Source organism: Vulpes vulpes, chromosome 16, assembly GCF_048418805.1.
Source record: "Vulpes vulpes isolate BD-2025 chromosome 16, VulVul3, whole genome shotgun sequence".
In the NCBI taxonomy this organism is placed as follows: Eukaryota; Metazoa; Chordata; class Mammalia; order Carnivora; family Canidae; genus Vulpes; species Vulpes vulpes.
This window is the reverse complement of record NC_132795.1, coordinates 91,162,814-91,185,829: the sequence shown is the minus strand read 5'-3', so window position 1 is coordinate 91,185,829 and position 23,016 is coordinate 91,162,814. Positions and strand designations below refer to the sequence as shown.

General features: G+C 33.8%; 1 protein-coding gene across 33 annotated transcripts in view; it reads right to left on the bottom strand.

Annotated features, from left to right (window-relative positions):
* The window catches only part of EHBP1 (EH domain binding protein 1), a 320,237-nt gene that overhangs the window by 163,933 nt on the left and 133,288 nt on the right, over positions 1 to 23,016 (bottom strand). For 17 of the 33 annotated variants that reach the window (XM_072742367.1, XM_072742369.1, XM_072742378.1 and 14 more), the window contains 4 exons: positions 19,690 to 19,794; positions 18,922 to 19,044; positions 14,754 to 14,994; positions 7,091 to 7,277 (listed from right to left, as the gene is read on the bottom strand). In XM_072742367.1, coding sequence (XP_072598468.1) covers positions 7,091 to 7,277; positions 14,754 to 14,994; positions 18,922 to 19,044; positions 19,690 to 19,794 — 656 coding nt within the window. The remainder of the gene's footprint in view (positions 1 to 7,090; positions 7,278 to 14,753; positions 14,995 to 18,921; positions 19,045 to 19,689; positions 19,795 to 23,016) is intronic. The other 16 variants (XM_072742383.1, XM_072742385.1, XM_072742375.1 and 13 more) reach the window with 1 other exon arrangement.

Here is a 23,016-nt window from a genome sequence, read left to right as displayed (position 1 = left end):
ATTAAGACTGTTCCCCCTTTTTTGACCAATTTTTTGCACAAAAGTTAAGGAGGCACTCATTTTCAGGTTCATGCAAAACATTGAGAATGAGTATCTACTTAAAACCAAGGCACCTATTGTTAAAATTTAAGGAGACTCTAACTCTTGAGTTTAAACAAGTGCCAAGTTTGCACTTACACAAACTTAAGACTTAGTGGCTTCTAAATTTTGCACCCTAGTTGCCTCTCTTGTTTCACCCTAGTCCTAGCCCTGCTGTGTACTATGTTATGGTTCTTTTCATTTTTTGTTTTTGTCTGTTTCTTACTATTATAGAGTAAAGCCTATCTAGTACCCCAGTTGAGAAGGGCTCTGTCATCGTTTGTATGAATCTGTTCCAACACTACAGGTATGTTCCTCTTCTTCATGCAGTAAGGGTAAGCAATTTGTGTTTCTTTCACATTTTTCAATAATAGACCCTAAAGTGATCCTGCCAATATACACTAATAACACTGAGTTTACCATTTGTTGCCAACTGCTTATACTTTAAAGTGTTTAGCAAATCAGCCAAATTTGTAAATCATTCTGTATCATCAAAGTACACAAATAATTTATTTACCTTATTCAGATTCTTTTCCTATTTAGGGACACTTTTATTTCCATAAGGAAAAAATGGCAATTCAATCCTCAGTTGGAAAACTGTGAAAGGCCCTTTAATTCAATTACTCCAGAAAATACTGATATAAAAGAATAACCTCTCAAAATCACATTTAATTATTATACAAAATTTGTTTCAAAAGTCAAGGATTCTAATCATGGATTGGTCATTTGTTATTTGGGGTTTTTTAAAGATTTATTTACTTACTTACTTACTTACTTACTTACTTGAAAGAGAAAAATAGCAGGAGAGAGGGATAAGGAGAACAAATCTTCAAGCAGACTCCCTGTCCAAGTGTGGAGCCTGAGGTGGGCTCGCTACCAGGACCCCCAAAATCATGACCTGAGCTGAAATTAAGAGCCAGCCACTTAGCCAACTGAGCCACTCAGGTGCTTCTGTTCCTTTGTTTATAAAAAGCACTTAGAAGGCAGACTGGGTGGCTCTGCAGTTTAGCGCCGCCTTCAGGCCTGGGTGTGATCCTGGAGACCCAGGATGGAGTCCCACGTTGGGCTCCTGGCAGGCTGCTTCTCCCTCTGCCCATGTCTCTGCCTCTCTCTCTGTATCTCTCATGAATAAATATATAAAATCTTTAAAAAATAAATAAATAAGCAGAACTTAGCATTTTTATCTTTCCTAATAAATATAGTTAGAAAAATCAAAATCATCTCTAATCAATTCTTAGAGATGCTCCTGATTGTATGGTTGCTCATTTTCCAGTTTGGAAAGGGCTTTAAGTAGGTTATAGCTACTGCCATTTGTCCAATTTGCCTCATCTGTGTGCTATGGCTAGAAACAGAGTAAGGCAAGGGAATGTCTTAGAGCACAAGATTCAAGGGGGTATTCACTCTTAGGGTGGTACAGACGTAAAATCTGCCCTTACCCCAATAGGAGACAAGTGTCAACTTAAATTTTGTGTCCTACAAGCCTCTTTTGCCTCACTCTGGTCCAGGCCCTGCAGTACATATGTCCACATATAATTTAGTATTGACATTGCAGGTGCCAAAAAAAGGGAAATGTTTCTCAGTATCCTCACCAGTAATTTATGCTCTGGAAATTATTGTATCTTTTCAGATCTTTATATAAATGTAGTGAGCTGATTTTGAAGGAAGTAATACTATTTAATTTTTGCTAGCCTGGATTTCTTGTTCATTTGTGGGTTTTGTTTTTGTTTTTGTACTCTATTGTATTACTGTTCCTACACTTCGTGCTGACTTGCAAAACATTTGGATGATTTTCCTTTGAAGCCCATGATTGGCTTGCAAATGTCATTTAAAAATGACTGTTTATTATTCAGATATTCTCCGAGAACAGATACCAAGATTTGGGCTCATTTGTATCTCCATTATAAAACTCACATTTTAATAGACATCTATGGCCCAGCCTGCTAACTGTTCCCTAATATTCATTTTACTTTTCCTTCTTAGTTCTAGAATCTTTGATTTTTTGCAGTAATACAACTGCCCAGAATAAAGATTTATTTTCTAAAATCCCTTGCTAGAGGTAGGTGTGACTGTTTTTTGTCCTTTTCTTGTTTACTGGAATGGGCATATTGGCTGTGGTTCAAATAGCCATCTTGGAAGTTTATGCCAAGGATGGTGGGTCAGCAAAACAGGAGATTCAGTCCCTGATGCCTTTGTGAGGTTACTGTACTGGCAATGGACTGTCAACATTTTCAAAGGCAGAAATAAATTTTTCTTTTATTTAAACTGGATTTGAGGGGCACCCAGTTAATTCAGTCAGTCGACCATGTGACTCTTGATCTCAGGGCTATGAGTTCAAGCCCCATGTTGGGTGTAGAGATTGCTTAAAAATAAAATCATAAAATAAAACAATACAAAACTGGTATTTGAGGCTTTCTATTGCCCACAGATAATTCTAATTCCAACTGAAATTCCATTAACCAGAGACTCACTGGATTAATGATATCTTTAAAAATAACGATTCTGGGAGGCTCCACAGACATATTAAGTTGATTTGGTATAATTTGTTCTTAAACCTTTAGCTAAAATCAGCTACACTGAAAGAAGGGTAGGTTTGCATGGGGGAAGACAGAACATAAACTATTTTGCAGGAAGAAAATAGGCCAGGCTAAATTACTATTAAAGAAGTAAAGGTAGATTGAAGACATTTCACAGAGAGAAGCAGATAAAACTGTGGCTGATTCTAAGGCCCAGTTGTATTCTCTGCCTAGGGTTCTGTAAAATCTCCTTAGATCTTTATAACAAGTTATCCTTTTGCTTAAGTAAAAAGAAAAATTCAATCAAATAGCTTGTTTCTATTAGTTACAACCAAGAGTACTAACCAGAGTAACTAACAGAACAGGTGATACATACAGGAGTGTCCCATTTAGTAAGTATTATTGAGGAACAATTTATTCTGGTAATAAGGTATTCAAGTAAGTAAAAATTCTATAGGTAATTCACCCACTTCCCACACCCCATTGTCACTGAATGCAGTTTGGCATTTTATTTTACAAAATAACTGTATTTATCATTGCATTCAATTAAATTCTGACCCTTGTGCTTTTTATTATTTCAATGTACATATGAGGATATTGGAAGTTTGACAGTTTTCAATGTATATATGAGGATATTAACAGTTCAATTGTGGGCTCATTGTTTTTTAGCATGAATGGTCTGTAGGCACCATTCTGCAGGTTTGCATAGTAGAAATGGAGGTAAAGAACTTTCTAGGATGTCTTTATGTGTAAAAGCTGAAAAAAGTACTAGTCTTGTGGTCTGAATTTGCTGCTAGGACCAATGAAGGGAACTGCTGTGTGTAATTTTGACTTTGGTTTACTCTGGGCTTCTTCCCACAGTTACTGAAATCTCTACTCAAGCTCAAAAACATACAAGCATAAATCTTAGGACTTTACCAGAACTTTCTAGAGAGAGATATCAATTTAAGTGGAGGTCTGAGTTATTTAGCTGGACCTTGAAATATGGATTTTCATTTGTAAAGGTGGAACAAGTGGATAGTAGTATCTACTCTCAACCACTGGAGCTTCACCAATCAGGATCGTAGAGGGAACCCTTCTCCACTTCACCAGGCTCATTTCATCAACAACTGTGCAGTAGGGCTCTTCTCTATGCTATCACAAAACTATAAGTTTAATTTATCTTAATTCTTTCTTGACATCAATAATTGGCTATTCATATATTCTGATTTTTTATGGAATTGTATACATAGTGTCCAATAATATACTTCACCACATATATCTAGCAACAATGTTATGTTCTTAAACTTGCTCTCATAATGTTAATTGCATTTTATACTATACTGCATGAATTTTATCTAAGAATTCAGAGTTATATAGTTATTAACTTATAGTTACGGTTAGTAAATGATGGTCAGCCAACATTGAACCTAACTTACCATTTTATTTTATTGGATAGTTGTATATATTTAATGTCAGGTTACTTCTCTAAACATTGACCTTTTTTTTTTCCTAAGTTGTCTTTAAAATTATTATGATTTTATCACTTAATAAATACAGAAATCAGTAGTCGGAAGTGTGGAGTTTACATAGATTTACGACACTGAAGGATCCTTAGCTGCCTTTGGGGTAGTTTTAATTTTATTTGCAATATACATGCAAATATACATGCTTATTATCACTTTGTTTAAATTTTGATCTTAGTTCTTTTTCATAAATTTTCATAAATTTTCTGAAAAATAAGTAGTCTCAGGTGACAGGTGGGGAAATTAATCATCTGGCTGAACACCTGTCATTTTATGACATTGAATGCTCTTCAGCCTCTGCAGTCAGTTATCACTGAGTACAGTCTGGCATTTTGTTTCACCGAACAATTGTGGTGTAGTATCCTTTTATTGTTTGATTAAACTGTGAATCTGGTTCCCAAAAGCGTTTTTTTTTTTAAGATTTTATTCATTTATCTGACACAGAGAGAGCACAAGCAGGGGGAACAGCAGGCAGAGGGAAAGGGAGAAGCAGGTTCCCCACTGAGCAAGGAGCTGGATGTGGGGCTCCATTCTAGGAACCTGGGGTCATGACCTGAGCTGGAGGCAGAGGATCCTTAACCAAATGAGCCACTAAGGTGGCTCTCCAAAAGCTTTATTTGTACTGTTATCTCCTTTCAATTTACAAATAAGGAAAGTAATTGGCCAGAAGCATACCTTAAAAGCATTAAAGCTCTTCAATAACTTGAAGAGTTTGATGTAAGTATTTTGATGTAAAACACACTTTCCTTCTTCCCTAAACAGAATATTGTATACGATACACAAGACTTTTTCATATTGACTCAAGGTTGCTGAAATGGTCAAGTATTTTATTCAGCTTTAAAACTGTAAAGTATTTAGGAACTACTAGTAGATACATATATATATATACACACGAACATGCATATATCTATTCCTATGATGAATAAGCCCCATACTACTATGTTTTCTCAGCTGCCATTTATCATTTTTATTATTGTCAGTATACTACTGATTCTAATCTTCCTTATCTCATACATAACTTGTGTTGTTAGTAGTTTCCAATTTTTTTTTGGTTTGGCAATGGCCCATTTTTTTTCAGTGAAATCTTACATGAATCGCAACATACAGAATGAATGAATATGGATTTCTTCTGTGGAAGTGGAATCAGGCAGGGAGCCAGTGTCCTGATGCTAAACCTCTAGGCCTGGTCTTTAGAGCAGAATACTGAGGTACCTGATGAAACAAACCCCCGACCACCATCAAATAGTTGTGGCTTTTTATTTTATTTATTTATTCATGAGAGACACACAGAGTGAGAGAGAGAGAGAGAGAGGCAGAGACACAGGCAGAGGGAGAAGCAGGCTCCATGCAGGGAGCCTGACGTGGGACTCGATCCCGGGTCTCCAGGATCATATCCTGGGCTGAAGGTGGCGCTAAACTGCTGAGCCCCCCAGGCTGCCCCATCAAATAGTTTAATACCACTTGCCAAACCTAAGAGTGAGTTCCTCTCTTCTGAAGGATAAACATTTTTAGAAAATGTCATCTTGTACCTTGTATAGAAGGCAGCAACAGCATAAAGATCCATGATCTAATTACTCAGTAATTTCAATTAGTATAGCAAACAAAAATGGAAGTAAAACGCATGTAAGGTTAAAAAATTCAAATAAAATAGAAATGTAAAAAAGGAAAAGAAATGCCTCAGTCTTGTGCATACCCTCTATCATACCAAACTCTTCTCCTCAAAGGTAACCACTATTAAGTTCTTATAATTCCTTCCACAATGTATATGAGTGTATGTGTCTATGCGTATATGAATATATGAATAAAGCTTTTTAAATAAAAATTTATACATAGAAAAGGCATTATACACTGTTAAACATTTCTTATTTAATAATAAATCAGCAATCTTTTTTTAAAATCAGCAATCTTTTTTAAAATTAATTTTTCAGTTATATTTCACATAACTGAGTTATCTGAACTAACTCCCAGATCAGCAGAATCTGTCACCGTGAATATTACTAATTGTGTTCTTACTGTCTGTGTCTGAGCATTTTCTTATAACATTATTATTTGCTATTAACATTATTATACAATGTACCTGCAATGGAACACTATCCTAAAAACAATATGAAAAAAAAGCTATGTTACACATCACCATAACAGAACTTAATCATCAGGTAGGTATAGCAATGTTTCTATAGAGAATGTAGTTAGAGTTCCAACTTGGAACTTGGAATAAAGAAAATGCCAGTTCAATCCTGTTTCTACTGGGTAGGGGACCTATGACCTTTATTTTATCCCACTAAGTTGAAGTGCACCTAAATATTTTTCCCTTAACCACCTGTAAGAATAAAAAAATATGATAATAATAACAAAACACCCCTGAGTTGATGGGTAAAAGTCACTTACCTAAAAATCTTGCTAAATCCAACATTTCTACCTTAAACACACAAGATGTCATACTATTTACAATCAAATCATTTAAAAGCTTTAGACTTGTTCCAACAATGTGTCTTACTTTTCCATGTAATTATTATGCATTAAGACTTCTAAAAATAATGACAATAAGGCCAAAATTCTAACCTGACATAAATCAAAATGACAATATTGAAATTGTTCAATGAAGTATTTCTCTGCTCTGTGCCTTAATCTTTCTAGTATGTTTCTCAAAGAATGATTTCTACTCCTTCCTCTGTATCAGTGTATGCTATTCCTTACACCTCGCTGCTTTAGAGTATTCTTTCTCTAAAGTACCATCCCTACAATTATAATGTCTTTCTTCCTCTATTTCAAAAGAGCATTTAAAAAATCTTAACTCAAACTATCTAATCATACTGTTCTGTAAGTTCACAGGCTCCCAAACAGATACACAGTGTTGCAGTATAATGGATTTACTTGGATTTTACCTTTAAATAATCAAAAATAGCAAACAATGACTTTTCTTAATTTGAATTAAATTTCATGGAAGAACAAGATCAAATATAATACGTGTTTTTACTAAGAATAAATTCCTACCTTAGGAGAAGTGGACAGATCTCTTCCTGCAGAAATAATTGTGTTTTCATTTACTCCTGTCTTTGGTGAGATGGCTGGTGGGGCTGGAGCTTTCCTTTTCACTCTCCTTTCAGTTTCCAGTTCTTGAATTGGATTTACCAAATTATTTGGAGGAAGAGTTGGTTTAGGTTCATAAAAAGGATTAGATCTAAATGAAAGAAGAATTATTGTTAAATATTACTCTAAAAATAGTTTATTCCTAACTAAAAAAAAAGTCCATTTATAAAACTAAAAAATACTGAAAATGATAAGGAGAAACCCAAATCAGTGATAATCTATATTTGGAAACAGTCACTATTAATCTATTGTTTTGTTAGTGATTAACAATAAAATTTTTCCCCATTAAAAAGTATTTTTAAATTTTTTTCATATAAGGTCACACTTAGTTCTATTGTATATAGATCCTTAAAAAATGTTTATAATAATATACTAAGTCCTATATACTCTCCACATCCAAGGAAAAGGAAATAAGATGTGGAAATATTGATTTGCTTTTTTATACTCCCCACATCAAACATTTTTTTTCTTGCACTTCATCTTTTCTCATTAGGGTAAAATGCATTTAGAAGTTCATTCAGCAAGGTTCTGTTAATAGTAAATTCTCTCAGGCATTGCAAATGTCTTTATGTTACACTTAAATGACAATTTAGCTAGGTAGAAAGAATTCCAGTTGTCAGTTAACTCATCTCAGCTCTCTGATGTAATATATTAGCCCACCACTGTCAGCCTATTATTGCTCTTTTATAAGCCATCTTTTATCTTTGGGTGCTGTTAAGATCCTCTCTTTTCTTCTGGTTTTGAGCAATTTTACTAGGATATGTCTAGGTGTGGATATCTTTTAATTTATCCTGTTTTCAGGCTCCTTACATTTCGTGAGTCTGAAGATGTACGATTCATTAGTTCTGAAAAATTATCAACCATTATTTCTTTGATAGCCTCTTTATTTTCTCTGGTCTCATCTTTAGAAAATTTTATTAGATGTATGTTGAATTATCTTTCTCCCTCATATTTTAACAAATTTTCATTTCTTCTGTGTGATATTCTGGATAATTCTCTCATACCTATGATCCAGTTAACTTTTTCTCTCTCCATTTGTGTCTAATTTAATGTTCAATTCTCCATGAATTTTTCATTCTGATAAGCATTTTTCTTCATATGGCTATGTGTAAAATACCTCAGGTATAGAGATTTGAGTCATTAATCACTTAAACATATTTACTTTATAGTCTCTATCTGATAAATCTATTACTTAAAGTTCTTGCATGTATAATCTAGTGTTTCTTTTGTCTCCTGATTCTTTCTCTTAGTAAACTGTTTCCTTGTATGATTTGTAATTCTAGATTTCAAGTTCAGGGCTTACTCTAAGGAAATCCTGCATAGTCTGAGCTGGGAGTGACTTTTTTCAGTATTTTATATTTGTATTTGCCAAGTGCTTCAGGGGCCATTTTATGTGTTATTTTCTTGACATGGAGGATCCCAAGTCACCCTACCAATATAAGGTCAAATCCATATGAGGGTGGGCCTATGTGCTTATAACTTCTCTGGGAAGACTTCTCTATTTCTACCCTCCTTGTTAACTCCTTTTATGAGTAGATGAGTTCTTATTCTCATTAGTTATCCATAAACAAAAGTATCTGGCGTGTATGATGATTATTCTTTCCTATAAACTGTTATCCTGGTTCTTCTTTACTAGTTTGTTGCATTTTTTTTCCTCTAACACCAATTGATTCTCTAGAACCCTATGTATAAAGAATAAACTTTCTGAGTCCACAAGGCTAAGAACCCCCTGACTCAAATATAGTGATTATACCAAGGGAACTCCATCTACTCATCTAAGGCCTGTACTGATGATAGCCCTCTGTTTTAATTATGAATGCTCTTTTAACTAGAACAATATCAGACTCACTTAGAACTAATACCAAATATGTGCACCTTTGCCTAAGAATTTATATGTAGACAGTCATATCACATGAGACTGGGTACCAAGTAGATAAGGATCAGAGACGACAATATATCCTACTTGTGATGTCATTCTTATGCTGTACTCATGACAATGATTAGTGTCTTGGGATTCCTTTCACTGAGCTAGAGGACAGCCACAGAATTTCTCTCAACTCTGCTCAGAATAGTTGCTTTTAACCAAATGGGGCTGGCATTTCCAAATAAACCTGTTTCTTGTTCTTTCTGTCTGTGCATTCAAGAGAATAAGAACAGGAAATAGATACATACTGAAAATTTGCTTTTCAGATCAAAATATTCTTGCCTAGTGAGTGAGCAAGATTTGCTTGAAGTATTTACATCCCATGTTTACAATCTAAAGAACGTGGGAATATCAAAGCAAGGAACAACGTTAAAAAATCACGTGTTCAGAAAAAGCTGAACATTCTCTCTGAAAAGAGATATGAAAGTTATCACATCTAGCCTAGAATGGAAGGCTTACCAATAACGTTATTAACTAACATTAATAAAGTATTTATGCTGTGGCTAGGCACTCTTTTAAATGTTTCATATGTATTAATCCATTTAATCCTTACAACAATCTTGTTTCTTGGGCTAATTTTATTTACAGTCTCATACAGCTGTTTTTCAAATTCCAAAAGTAGTCTGAAGGGACATAAATGTACAGAAATAAGATGAAAACAGCATTTTTTTTAAACTCCAAAACTTAAAAAGGGGAAAAATCTTTTTACCCCCAAACTTACTGCTTGCCAACTGATGTTCAATGTTCCAGGACTGAACAGACCCATTTCAATCTAACTGAAGTAATTCAGTTATATGAATTATTTAAGTGATATTCTAAAAAGTTGTTCTTGGTTAGATCTCTGTAGAACAATCTTCCATAGTAGTTTGTAAGATGGTAGCTGCTATAATAATCATTATTATTAATTTGTTATATAAATATGGCTAGTTTTAAAAAAATCTAAGAAGTGTTAGAGGGTATTTATATTACAAAAGAATTTTTGCTTCAAAGAAAAAAATGGCAGAACTCCTTAAAACAGGTATGATTCGTACACTTTATTTAACTTAATTTACAATACTCAGTTGCATGCAACTTTGATAAAACATATCTACTATGTATACAAAAGTAACTGGATATTGTCCTTTTTCTTTCTGTCTCTGCCCATTTCAAACTACTTAGGTTTCCCTCTAACCACTTGAATATTAATATTCCTGTCAAAAGAAGGTAAGTGCAAGTAGAAAAGAATATCATGATTAACCAGCTGCCTTCCAAAGGTGGATCATAAAACTCCTATTACTAGAAACATAAGCAAGATATGTTTTCTTAAAACAATTAGAGCTAGGTTTCTCAATCTGTTTTACACTATGACATGTAATAAAAATGAAATTTGTAGAGTAAAAACATACGAAGCTGTTGGAAAATAGGGGCACCAGGGGATTCCAGCTACCCTGGACCACGCCTCACTGCCAGAAGGACCACAGGAATCAGTATCTCTGCATATTTATAATCTGTGAGAAAACAGTGTGCTAGGCACTACCACTTGCTACGTAGTAAATCAGAATAAAACAAACAGCTTCTACTTCTAAGGGCTTTGAATGATCCTCCCTATGGGTCAGACATTTCTAACTAAAACTGAGTTTCCTACTCTTCAAGAATAAACAGGATATGATTCTATTTATATGAAGTGTCCAGAATAGTCAAATCCATACAGACAAAAAGCAGATCAATGGTTTTCAGGAGATGGGGGAAGGGAGGAATTAAAACTAACCACTAATAAGTAATGGATTTCTTTTTGGGGTGGCGAAAATGCTTTGGAGTTAGATCATGGTGATGGCTGCACAACACAGTGAATTAATTAGCTATGAATCACTGCAGTGGACACTTTAAATATGGAATTTTATGTTATATGAAGTGTATCTCAATAAAAAAAGTGCTATTAAAAAATGAATAGTACATATTGTACTATAAAATGTTAAATATATATCACATATGGTTATGAACATGCTCCCTTCTCTATAAAAATAAGTTAAATAATTATTGATCAATGCATTTTTTAAAATACTTAATACTTTTAGTATTTTTTTTAGTAAAGAAAAATTATTTAAGGAATTACAGAATTACAGAAAGAAAAACTCTAAACTGATTAAAAAGAGGATTAACAAACATACTGAAAACAATAAAATATGAAGCAAGGATATAGTGAAATCTATAGTCTTCTCCTCTCACTTTGAAAATTTATGTTGCTTTGGACAAACAGTTCACATTTCTTAAATGAGTGTGTAGCTTCTCTGAATAAAATTCATACAACTTTTCTTTGGAAATGGATATACCACCATACCAGAAATGATTTTATGCCGGACCTCAAAAGTCATTGATTGCATAGCTGTTTTGAAAAAATATTGCTTTCCCAGTTTTCACTTGTGCTCCATAAAGTAGCATGACTGAACGTTAACTCCCCGAACACAAGAAAACAGGAACCCATGTGGCAGCCCAGTGTGAAGTACACGTGCTACTAGCACTGAAGGGTGTTTACTTTCTCTCCGTGCTGATGGATATGCTAAGGTTCTGAAGGTTGTTTTACACATCAAAGGACTCAGCACTATTTGTTTGTGATAGTTTTAGGTCAGAGATGCAGGAAGAGTTTGGTAATGGAAGATGAGTCATACAGGCTGTTTACTTGATGAAAGGTCATAAGTTTATTACTGAAGTAAGAACAAATTTTGGAGACTTCTACTAATGTAGTCAAACCTGCAAACCTTTGGAGAAAAAAAGATGAGAAATAGTCCTTCCTAGACTCTCACATTAGCTGATGAGCAATCTTTAGAACCTGTATGTATATTCCTATTAAAAAAAAAAAAAAAGCTGGTGTTTATAGGTTCCCTCTGGTAAGCTCAGATGATTGAGCAATTTAGAATGTTCTTTATTCGTGGGAAACTTGTAAAGACTGTGACTTTCATGTAGAAAAAAGAATGGTTAAAAGGAAACACCCAGTGATTCTGATTTTAGTTTTTATTAAGGCATTTTAAAAGTTTAAGCAAACATTAGATGTCTCTTTAATTTGTTAATAGGAGAAAGCAGGGTGTGTGTCTGTGTGTTGTGTAATACTCATGCATCTTGGAATGACTGAATGCTTGTACTTAAAAGTTTATATTTACATTCAAATACTCTAGGTGTGTGGCTATTACTCAGCACCTACACCACCCATGAGAAATTTTATTTTGATCACACATAAGCTATTTCAAAGAAAACAAATATAATAACGTTAGCAAGAGTTGAGCCAACTGTATGTTTCAACCCCTGTATAGTTATTAATTAGCATTGAGATCTAAACCTGGGTATGGAATCAGATGACAATTATGATTTATTTCTATGTACTTATAAAAAGTTAGAACTTCTTTAGGTTTAATCAAAACCTAACTAGGTCCATGGAAGCATGCTGCACATGTGAGGGTTATAGGCCATGTGGTGTAAAATCAGAAAAGGCTGAGAAATAAAGTTCCCGAGTAATAAGAAAACAAGTCAACTACCTCATTCTTTCAAACAAGTCTTTCAAATATTTGAATTTGGTTATTGTAGTTCTCCTATTGTAGGAGAGAGAAATAATCTCTCTCCTAAGTCAAACAGTCCCTGTGCTCTCAGTCACTGCTCATTTGATGTGGTGTCTGGACATTTTGATGACTCTGTTGCTCTACTCATGTAATGCTCTGAATCACTGATGCCCCTTGTAAAGTGTAGCATCCAAATAATGTTCAAAACAGAAGCTGACCAATGCATAGGAAAAAAATGACATTTCTCCCCTTAACACCAAGCAACTAACTACTCCCAACTTTCATACATCAAAGAAGTCTTTTTATTATTCTCCTCACAATCTAAAATAACCACATTTTTAAAAATTTTCCTATTAAACTGTATTTTTAAAGGAATAATTATTTTTCCCAAGGTCTAAGTAATCTTAGTACACTAAAATTCACATATTTCTGAGAAAAACAAAGACCCATAGAGTCTCACTACAAGTAAACATATAACTGCTATTCTATTAATTCCATTATCTGTGCCATTTCTGCATCCATACCTAAAGACTGAGTTTCCTCCTCATGATGGGTCGGATTTTCCTGGTTCTTTATATACCTGATAGATTTCTGACTGGCTGTCAGATGTTGTGAATTTTATGCTTTGGGTGATGGATTTTCTGGTATTCCCTTTGGTATCTTTGCTATACTTGTGTGGCATGCAGATAAGTTACTTGGAATTATTTTGATTCTTTTGAGCTTTGCTTTTAAGCTTTGTAAAGCAGGCCTAAAACAACCTTGAGTCTAGGACTAATCTCACCACATTACCGAGATGCCCTTCTGAGGACTTGACTTGATGTCCCATGTGTTAGGAACTATTCTTGGTCCCAGGTGAACTTCAGGGATGTTTCTGTAAGACTCTTTGTTTTTAGCATTTCCTCATACATGCGCTGTCATCAATAGTCAGCTAAAGACTCAGAGGGAACCTTCTACAGTTCTCTGAAACTCTTTCTATGAGTAGTTCTCTCCTCTCTCATACTCTATCCAAAATTCTATTCTCCTTGGTACCCCCAAACTGTCTCCTCAACCCATGGAGATTATTAGGACTTTTGGGTTCTTTCTCCCTGAACTAGAGGTGGAAATTCTCCCCTATAAAGCTTGGACAAGTACAGGGCTCCCCCCCCTTGGTTTCTGTTCTCTCAGAAATCACTGTCCTGTGCTAAACAAAACCATTGTTTCATATATTTCATTCAGTTTTTTAAGACAAGAAGCTATATCCAGTCTCTTCTCCATCATGGCTAGAAGTGGAAGCTTTATTGTTGCTTTTTAACACACTCAGGGCCACAGTCTGCAGCCACACAGGCTGTGAACTGTATAACTCCAGAATATAACGTGCACATGCCCTTCTCCTATCCTCACCGTAGATTTGAGTAAAATGGCAGCCTTAATCATACTGACCTTTTATAAAGAGCTTGTAATCAACAACACTCATATATGGATGGGTAAGAATGGTAACTCAAATGAAGATAATTCCTAATTTATAATTGTTATGATCTTATTTGGCAGTTGAACAAGTGTTCTCATCAAAACAATATCATAAATGATGATTTGGTTCCTACAAGAAAACCTAACGTCATTGAAGTGTAATGCCTAGAGTAACTGACTGAAAACATCTGCCATTCATAATGTTGTTCCTGTGGGAAGACACAATTAGAATTCTAACTTGTGATTTCAATAACGCATTTCTCTCCATTGTTAGTTTAGGGTGCACATACATTCACATGGAAGAGCATGGGAGAATAAATGTCAAGATCATAAAATTTCAGATGGACATGAGATAAATACTATTATAAACTGTATATTAGAATGGGACAGATCTCTTTTTACCCGTTACAGAAGCATCTCTTTATTTTTTTTTTTAAAGATTTTATTTATTCATGAGAGAGACAGAGAGAGAGAGACACACACACACACAGCCAGAGGGAGAAGCAGACTCCACACAGAGAGCCCGACACGGGACTCGATCCCCGGTCTCCAGGATCAGGCCATGGGCTGAAGGTGGCACTAAACCGCTGAGCCACCCAGGCTGCCCCCAGAAGCATCTCTTTAAATGTAGAAACTGACCTACGAGAATAGCGAAATAAAATGTACTTACTCATCCAATTCTTCTTCTTCTGTTTTAGAACTATCAGCATAGAGGTACTTGCTCATGTCCACAGGTCTTACATTTTTTCTTTTTGTAGACTGGGGAGGAGAATCTTTTATAGTTACAAACGTTTCTGGCTCATCAAATGGGTTCAAATACTGTGGAGTCTGTATCTCTTTAAAGGGATTATAGCTATTATTATAAAAAGATTCTTCTGATTTTTTAGGTGATGCTGTTTCAGTGATGGGTTCTATAAAATAGCAAGAAATGAATTAAATAAAATTAATATTACCTGATATTTTCTTATATTTTTAGTGTGTTCAAAAATAATCTTGAATTAACACTCTATGAGGCTGAAAGAGCCCTTCTATGTTTTAGAAGGGCTGAGTTCAGGTGTGTTACCTAAGATCTTTGTCTACTTCTCCAGGAATGCTGCTCCCCAAAATGGCAGTTCTGAATGGGCTATTTTTATTATTTTATTTTATTTTTTTATTTTATTTATAGGGGTACAGGGGGAGGGGCAAAGAGAGGGAGAGAGAGAATCTTAAGCAGACTCTGAGACCAACATGGGGCTTGATCTCACGACCCTGAGCTCATGACCTGAGTCAAAAATCAAGAGTTGGACATTTAACCAACTGAGCCACCTAGCACTCCTAAAATGGCATCTTTGGAATGCCCTTGGAGTTTCTAATATTATTAGAATTACCAGCATGCCAATTATTGAAATTTAAACCTTCTTAGAGGTACAATATTCTACTTATTGTCAATTTCATTTGTCTATACTAGCTTGCCATCCTAAACATATTTAAAAGAAAACTTTTTTTTTTTTTAAGATTTTATTTATTTATTCACGAGAACACAGAGAGACAGGCAGAGGGAGAAGCAGGCTCCATGCAGGGAGCCCGACATGGGACTCGATCCCGGGTCTCCAGGATCATGCCCTGGGCTGAAGGCGGCACTAAACCGCTGAGCCACCCCGGCTGCCCGAAAACGGTTTTTAAGAACATAAAACAGATTAAATTTTGAAATTGTCTTTGATAGTTACACAAGCAGAGACTACTGAGGGAACTGAAAATTCATTCTGGACTGTATAAAATATATTCCCATACATCATCAAGTTTTTTTTTTGCAAAGCCTTCCAAGAGTAGGATTCTGTATGCTACAGGACCTTAAATTTTTAGAGGTTTTAATGAGATGGCTGATTTCTTTCAATATAACTTTGATCCAATCGGTACTCTAATAATGCAAAGGACTAACATAAGAATTCTCAGGTAGAAAGCACTACATTATAATCATACTGATAAGCTGATAGACATGTTACATTACATCGCATTTTTCTAAATTTTGTTATTTAAAATTTCATTTTGAAAACCAACGTACCCTTAAAAATAAAATTTTGACTCCCAGCACAAAAAGCACTACAATAGCATCACGTCTTCCAAAGATCCTTATGAAGTGCTTAGTACCACCTTTTTTCTTCTTATCTATCTTAATATTTTAAAACAAAACTAGAATTTGTAATAAAACTGTACAACATTTAGTCATGAATTCCACTGATAAAAGCAAATGCGTTCCCAGACTGGAGAAAAGTTTCAGAGAGCCAACAATCGCAGCATAATTTAAAAGTTAATTTTAATTATGTCATGCAATTCTGACAAATATCCTAGAAGGCAGAAAACTGGTTACTGAAATTCTCAAAAACATTTCATGACACTTCAAACAATTTAATCCAATTATTATAAAAATTTCACGACTAACATATTTATGACTTTTACATTTTAAAGTCAAACTCCTTTTACTTATACTTTAGACATTAGCCCAGAAAAGTTATTTTGTCTTTATATTGGAAAAAAACCCTCTGAAATGAAATTCCATACCCACGGAGAAGCAATTATAAAGTGTAAAAGAGAATTCATAAAATCATAATAAATACTGAAATGAATTTAAATAAATCAAATTTTAAATTTAAATTTAGAATATGCTAGAGAAGAGACACCACAACTATGTGACTGTTTAAACACCAGGATAATATTCAAACTTAACACTTCATTAGAATTTTTATAATAATGTAAATGAGGCATCTTTTTTCTCCATAGGGGAAGAGAGGCTGGAAAATTTTTTACCTATTCAATTTTTATTAACAAATACCAAGTCTCAAATGCTTGAGACACTGACAAAACCAGTCAATGGAAATAAGATTTTTATTTTTACTTTCAGGAAGAGGACTGCAAAAACTGATCTAAGCAAATTCATCAGTTACAAAACCAAAAGCAAGAAAGCATTCAAACTATACAGCATGGTTAGATAACAAAAATGGCAACAAAAGAGTTTAAAATGAGATTATTTTATATAAAAGCTAACAAATACATTTAATAACTTTCTAAGAGGGTCACTGAAGCACAGAATGTCATGAATCTAAGAGGAGAATTTAAGCTATAAAAGCAAATAAAAGAACCATCTAAACAACTTCAACACATTATTTTGTCCTCCAATGCTTTTGTTACTTGAGGATGCAAATTTTTCATCAATAAAAATTTAAAAATAATTTCTAAAAAAACAAGTATTCTTCTATTATAAAATACTTAGAACAAAGACTCAAAAGCATGTATATTTAAAGAAAACATTGGTTGTCTCATATTTCTTTTAGCTCTGTAGGCATGGTTAAAGATTCTGAATCACACTGACTAACCTCTCCTAAATAGAAATACTGTATTATATGTTATCTGCTACTCCATTCTATAGGTCAGAAAACAGACCCACATACATTTTTAAAAACCATTTTTATTTGTCTTTGAAATGGAAAGTTCAAATACTGATGTCTCAAAATATTTTGGTAATATTTTAAAAACTCAAAATCCCGAGATCTATACAGTACAAAATTGAGGAGACTCCATGTGGACTCCATGTGTCAAAAGAAGACACTTATTTGGAATCTTAGCTCCAACTCAACTTCCATTTACCAAAGTTCTTGTTCAAATCAGTGAATTCCTCTGGGCCTCAGCTACCATCTATGAAAAGAGGCAGCTGAAGTAGATTACCTCTAAGATTTATTATTACCATTGACATTTAAAATCCATTATTAATATATATAGCTCACAAACAAAATCTCATTAAAGTAAATTTAGTAATTTAGAATCTGTTAAGAAGAGAGAAGGTAAAGGATGAGAAGAAGAAATGGATTACAAAATTAGATTGCTCCAAGAGTAAATTCTGAAGTTAAAGCCTCATTTTCACCATGACAGGTAGTAACAAAATTCTTCAAAGCTCATGAGTATTTCCTAAGAGCAGTCTAAAAGATGTACCCACTGGTTAATCATTCTTGCATTTACTTTGAAAAAACAATTTAATTAAACAGAGGTCTCACTTCTTCAATAGCTCTTTTTTAATTATTATTTTTTAATAGCTCTTATCTAAGGCTTTAAAAGTTAAAAACTACTTGATAAGAAAAATGACTCAGGAAAAAAAATTCCACACACATATTCCTTACAAGTATGTTTTATATATGATCACAAGGTCAAAGTTTTCAATCTTCTTTTGGCTCCATGCTATTTACATGCACAACTTACTCTTACTGCTGACTATAATTCTCAGCCAGAGACATGGAGTGGGGGGTGGGACTCTCTGAGGGTGAGGACAGAGGAAGAAGCCATCCCACAATCCCAATATATTAGCATGTCTCACAACTTGACCTTACTTAGTAGGCTAAGCTAAGGAGACTTTACTATATGTCAGCTAGGTGAAATACTGTTATCTCTAACATCAGAGTTTTAGCATCTAACTTGACCAAACAAACAGAGAATTTAAAAATAACCCCTATGTAGAAAGTGGGTGGAGAGGAAGGGTGAAGTAGGTGAAGAGGATTCAGATCACACGTAATGAGCACTGAGTAATATAATAGAATTGTTGAATCATTGTATGGTACACCTGAAACCAATATAACACTGTATGTTAATTATACTGGGATGAAAAAAAAATAAGCCCCATGTAAATATTTAGTAAAGGTTTCTTTTTTCCTTAAAAACAATTCAACGGAAACTATCCAGATTTGCTAGTCAACACAGTATCATCATAAACAAAAATTACTTGGAGTCCTTTTTAAAAAAATATCTTCCTACATTACAATTCAAGATAACTTGATTTTATAAAGACTTAAAAAGTACAGAAAAAAACTTGCTACCTTCTGAGTCAGGATCCCCAAATGGGTTTAATTCTGCTACATCAGGATCACCAAATGGATTTAAATTCACAGTGGCCAAGTCCTTTTCTGCTTCATCCAAAAAGTTAAGTTTGTTGATAAGCTCTGAAAATAAACATGTGTGTTAGTTCACTATGATTGCAGTTAAGTATAATTCTTGATCATTCAAAAATTATTTTGAATTCTAAAAATTCACACTAATAATACCTGCAAATAATAAGATATAGCATTTTACCTATGGCAGAATGCCATTCAAGTATTTTGTAGCATACCAAAATGTTCAAATAAAACAAATATGTGTATATTAATTTGAAAACTGTATCAGATAATGAATTAGAGAAACTTTTATTGGAATCTAAATTAACCCAACCAAAAAATGCTGACAGATTTTTAGAAAAATATCCTTCACTTCTAAATATGAATAATTCAAATGTGTTTAATGTAAGCAAATATTTAAAAAAACAGCATAGTTATGTAAGGTAACTGAAGAAATATGGTCATGTTGTATGATCAATTATTATCTTATGTTTTTAAACCACTGTCTATCAAGGATACTGTTATAAGGCTTTGCTAATGATGGTAAATTATGTTGTTAGCTGTTGGTACACTACAAATTACCAAAGAAAACATTCAAGGAAAAGCACAAAGACAAAACTGACAGCTAATAAGTACAGAGTGAAGTCAAGAGGTAGCAGGTCACAGTAAATACAGGCAATCAGAAGCAGAAAGAAAGGAAGAAAGCTCTTAGACCTTCAGAGGAACTGGCTGATTTAGCTGAAGGCATATTTGCTTGCTTTATGCAGTCATCTTGATCTTCATCTAAGCTGCTCAGAGCATTCAATTGGTTTACAATTTCTGTAAACAGAAGCCAGTCGAGACAAATGTAAGGTAAGGTCATTTAATTAAAGAGCCATAGAAGCATGCTGTTACTCAAAAAGACAAAGAGAGGAGATGTTTGGTTAATCACGAGAATACATTCAGAGGATGTTATTTTGATGGTATAACAGATGCATCTAACTGAAAGTTACCTTGTACTCGTATTTTAAAATAGAAAACATTTTGTTAAATTTATATTATTAATATAACAACTATGTTAATAAACACAAAACAAATAACCCAATAGGTTGACTTTGGCTTTTAGCAACCACATTTTCTATTTATAAAACAGTGCTTTAAATGCATGTTAGAACAATAAAAAATGTCCCGATACTATAGACAAGATGTACTATTTGTTTCATATTATAAATGAAAACTAATGGTTTTAAGAGTATATCCACACAACTCATGAACAGATAAAGCACTTATGTTCTAGAATTTTAAAAATCAGTACAAAATAAGAAAAGGAGACAAAAAGTAGACAAAAACTACTACTTTCTACTCCTGTTTTCTAAGGCAATTGTTCTTTTAAGGGAACTCTTGAGTATTGGCCTTAGGAAGTCTTATAATTTAGCCAATAAAAAAACAGAACAAAGGCAAGGTTAGATAGAAAAATATTAAAATAAGAGAATTCATTTTGTGCATAAATAAAATTTTTTAAACATGAGTCATATATATTTTGGACAACTCTGAATATGTGTAATTACCATTCACTAAGTGAAAATTAGCTTGGAAAAAAACAATAAAAGCTTACTAGGGTATTCTAATTAATCCTTGCTGTTTCCAAAGTTACAACCTGGGAATAAGCTTAGGTATTAGGATAAACCAAACAGATCCAGATTATTCAGTGAGAAAGAAAATGGTTAAAAATAGAAAATAGTTGTTAATTCACCATTAAAAATTGTGTTCTTTAACACTGTAACTCTATATATTCTAAATCTTATTTGAACTGAATCACAGAATACACAGTTGTCATAAGGTTGCCTTCATCATTCATTTGTTGTTGAAAAAATATTTATCACTCTGTAATAATGAACAAATAAAAATTGATGTGGAATGGTTGAACCTTGAAAATATTATTCTCATTGAAAGAATCCAGTTACTAAAACACCATACATTATGAGATTCTATCTATGTGAATGTCTAGAATAGGGAAATCTACAATATAAAGTGGATTAGTGGTTGCCTTGGGTTGGGAGGAGTGTAGTTTGGGAGGACTGAAGAGGGGTTATAGTTAAAGACAAGATTCTTTTTGGTGTGACGAAAATATTCTAAAATTGATTGCAGTGATGGTTATACAACTGTGAATATGCTAAAAACTGCTGAATTGTACACTTTAAAAGGGTGAAATGTATGATTTGTGAATTATATCTCAATAAGGCTGTTAAAATTTATGTGGGAGAATACATAAAACAAACTTTTTTGAGAGACTGCACTATCCTTGGGACACAAGGATGAAAAAAAACATACATGGTATCGTCCTGGAATTTACATTCTATGAAAATAAATGGAAACAGACTTAGTAAAATAACTACTAAATTATTAGTATTATAGATCTTTGAAATATATATACACATTTAATAAACTTATTTAGTTCTTTTGTCTTGTTGAGAAATACATTTTACATGAATAAACTTTCTTGAGATAGTCAAGTAAACCACAGAACATAAGGAGTAAACACAATACCAACTGAATTCTTCGTGTGATTTTGAATAGTAAGAGATGAATAGTCAGACTTTATAAAATGTCTTTTTATTCTGCCAAGTTTTAAACCTCACTCTCACTCAACCTACTAAACTTCTCATTAAGATAGAGCTCATCCATAAATTATATATTTTACCTCCCATGACTAATTATAACTTTGTAATTTTTAAGGAAATACAGTGGAGTAGAGGATCAGGGTTAAGTGATTACCAGTGCATGACTGACTTCTTTTCATTCAGGACTAATTATGTATTTTTAAAAATTTGCAAATGACTTTTAACTTTGAAAGCATGAAAAAAGAAATATTAACAGCCGCTAATATTTATTAAGCAGTGGGAAGGGCTTTGCATACATTACCAGTATTGATTCCCATAAATATCCTGAGGTATTATTACTAATTCCCAGATGTGCAATTACTGGGTTAAAAAACTTTACTTTTAAAAAAGATCTCCTTATTTGAGAGAGACAGTGTGTGTGTATGCACACACATGCACATGCAATTTGGGTGGGAGGAGCAAAGGGAGAGAGGGGAAATCTGAAGCAACTCCCCACTGAGCATGGAGGCCTACCTGGGGTTTGATCTCAGGACCCTGAGATTACCACTCCAGCTGAAACCAAAAGTCGGCTACTCAATCAACTAAGCCACCTAGGTGCCCCTAGATTTAAAAACTTGAAAATAATGCTCAAAGATTTGTTTTCTTTACATAGCTAACACATTTTAATTATTTTATATTTAATGTAGGTAGAAATCAATCATTTTTTAAAATACCTTATATAATGAGTAGCATAGGGAATACTGAATAAATATTAGACTTGGTCCCTACTGTCAAAACATTAATACTGTTCCATGGAGTTTTAGGCACAACATGGGCATTTTTTTTTTTTTAAGATTTTATTTATTCACTTGAGGAGGGGGAGGGAGAGACAGAGAAAGTGCAAGAGCAGAGGGGAAGGGCTGAGGGAGAGGAAGAAGCAGACACCGTACCAAGCAAAGAGTCCATTGTGGGGCTCAATCCCAGGACACCCAGATCATTAACCAAGCAGAAGGCAGATGCTTTAACGGACTTAGCAACACATGGACCCTGGGCATTTCTTTAAATATTATCAAGATGACTCCAACACATGATTAAATTATTTATACTCATTTTTCTGAATGTTTAGAATGTTTTCTCCCCCTCAATCTTCTTTTAGTGACATCTAATATCACTGATGATCATTTCCTCTTTAACCCAAAATAATTTCTTCTTTCCATTGTTACTGATGACAGTTGTCCTTATCCTACTTTTCCTCTTTATCCATAGCTTAAATAAATCCTTACATTCCTCCCAGAACTTCTGCTTCTAGAACTTTCATTCATATTAATAAAGTAAAAGGTAATTCTGATTAGCTATATCAATACTTCCTTTATTTGGTATACAAAAAAATGTTAATTCCAATCATACAAAGAGGCAACCCCCAAAGAAATACCATTTACCTATTTAATAAATATTTATCAAG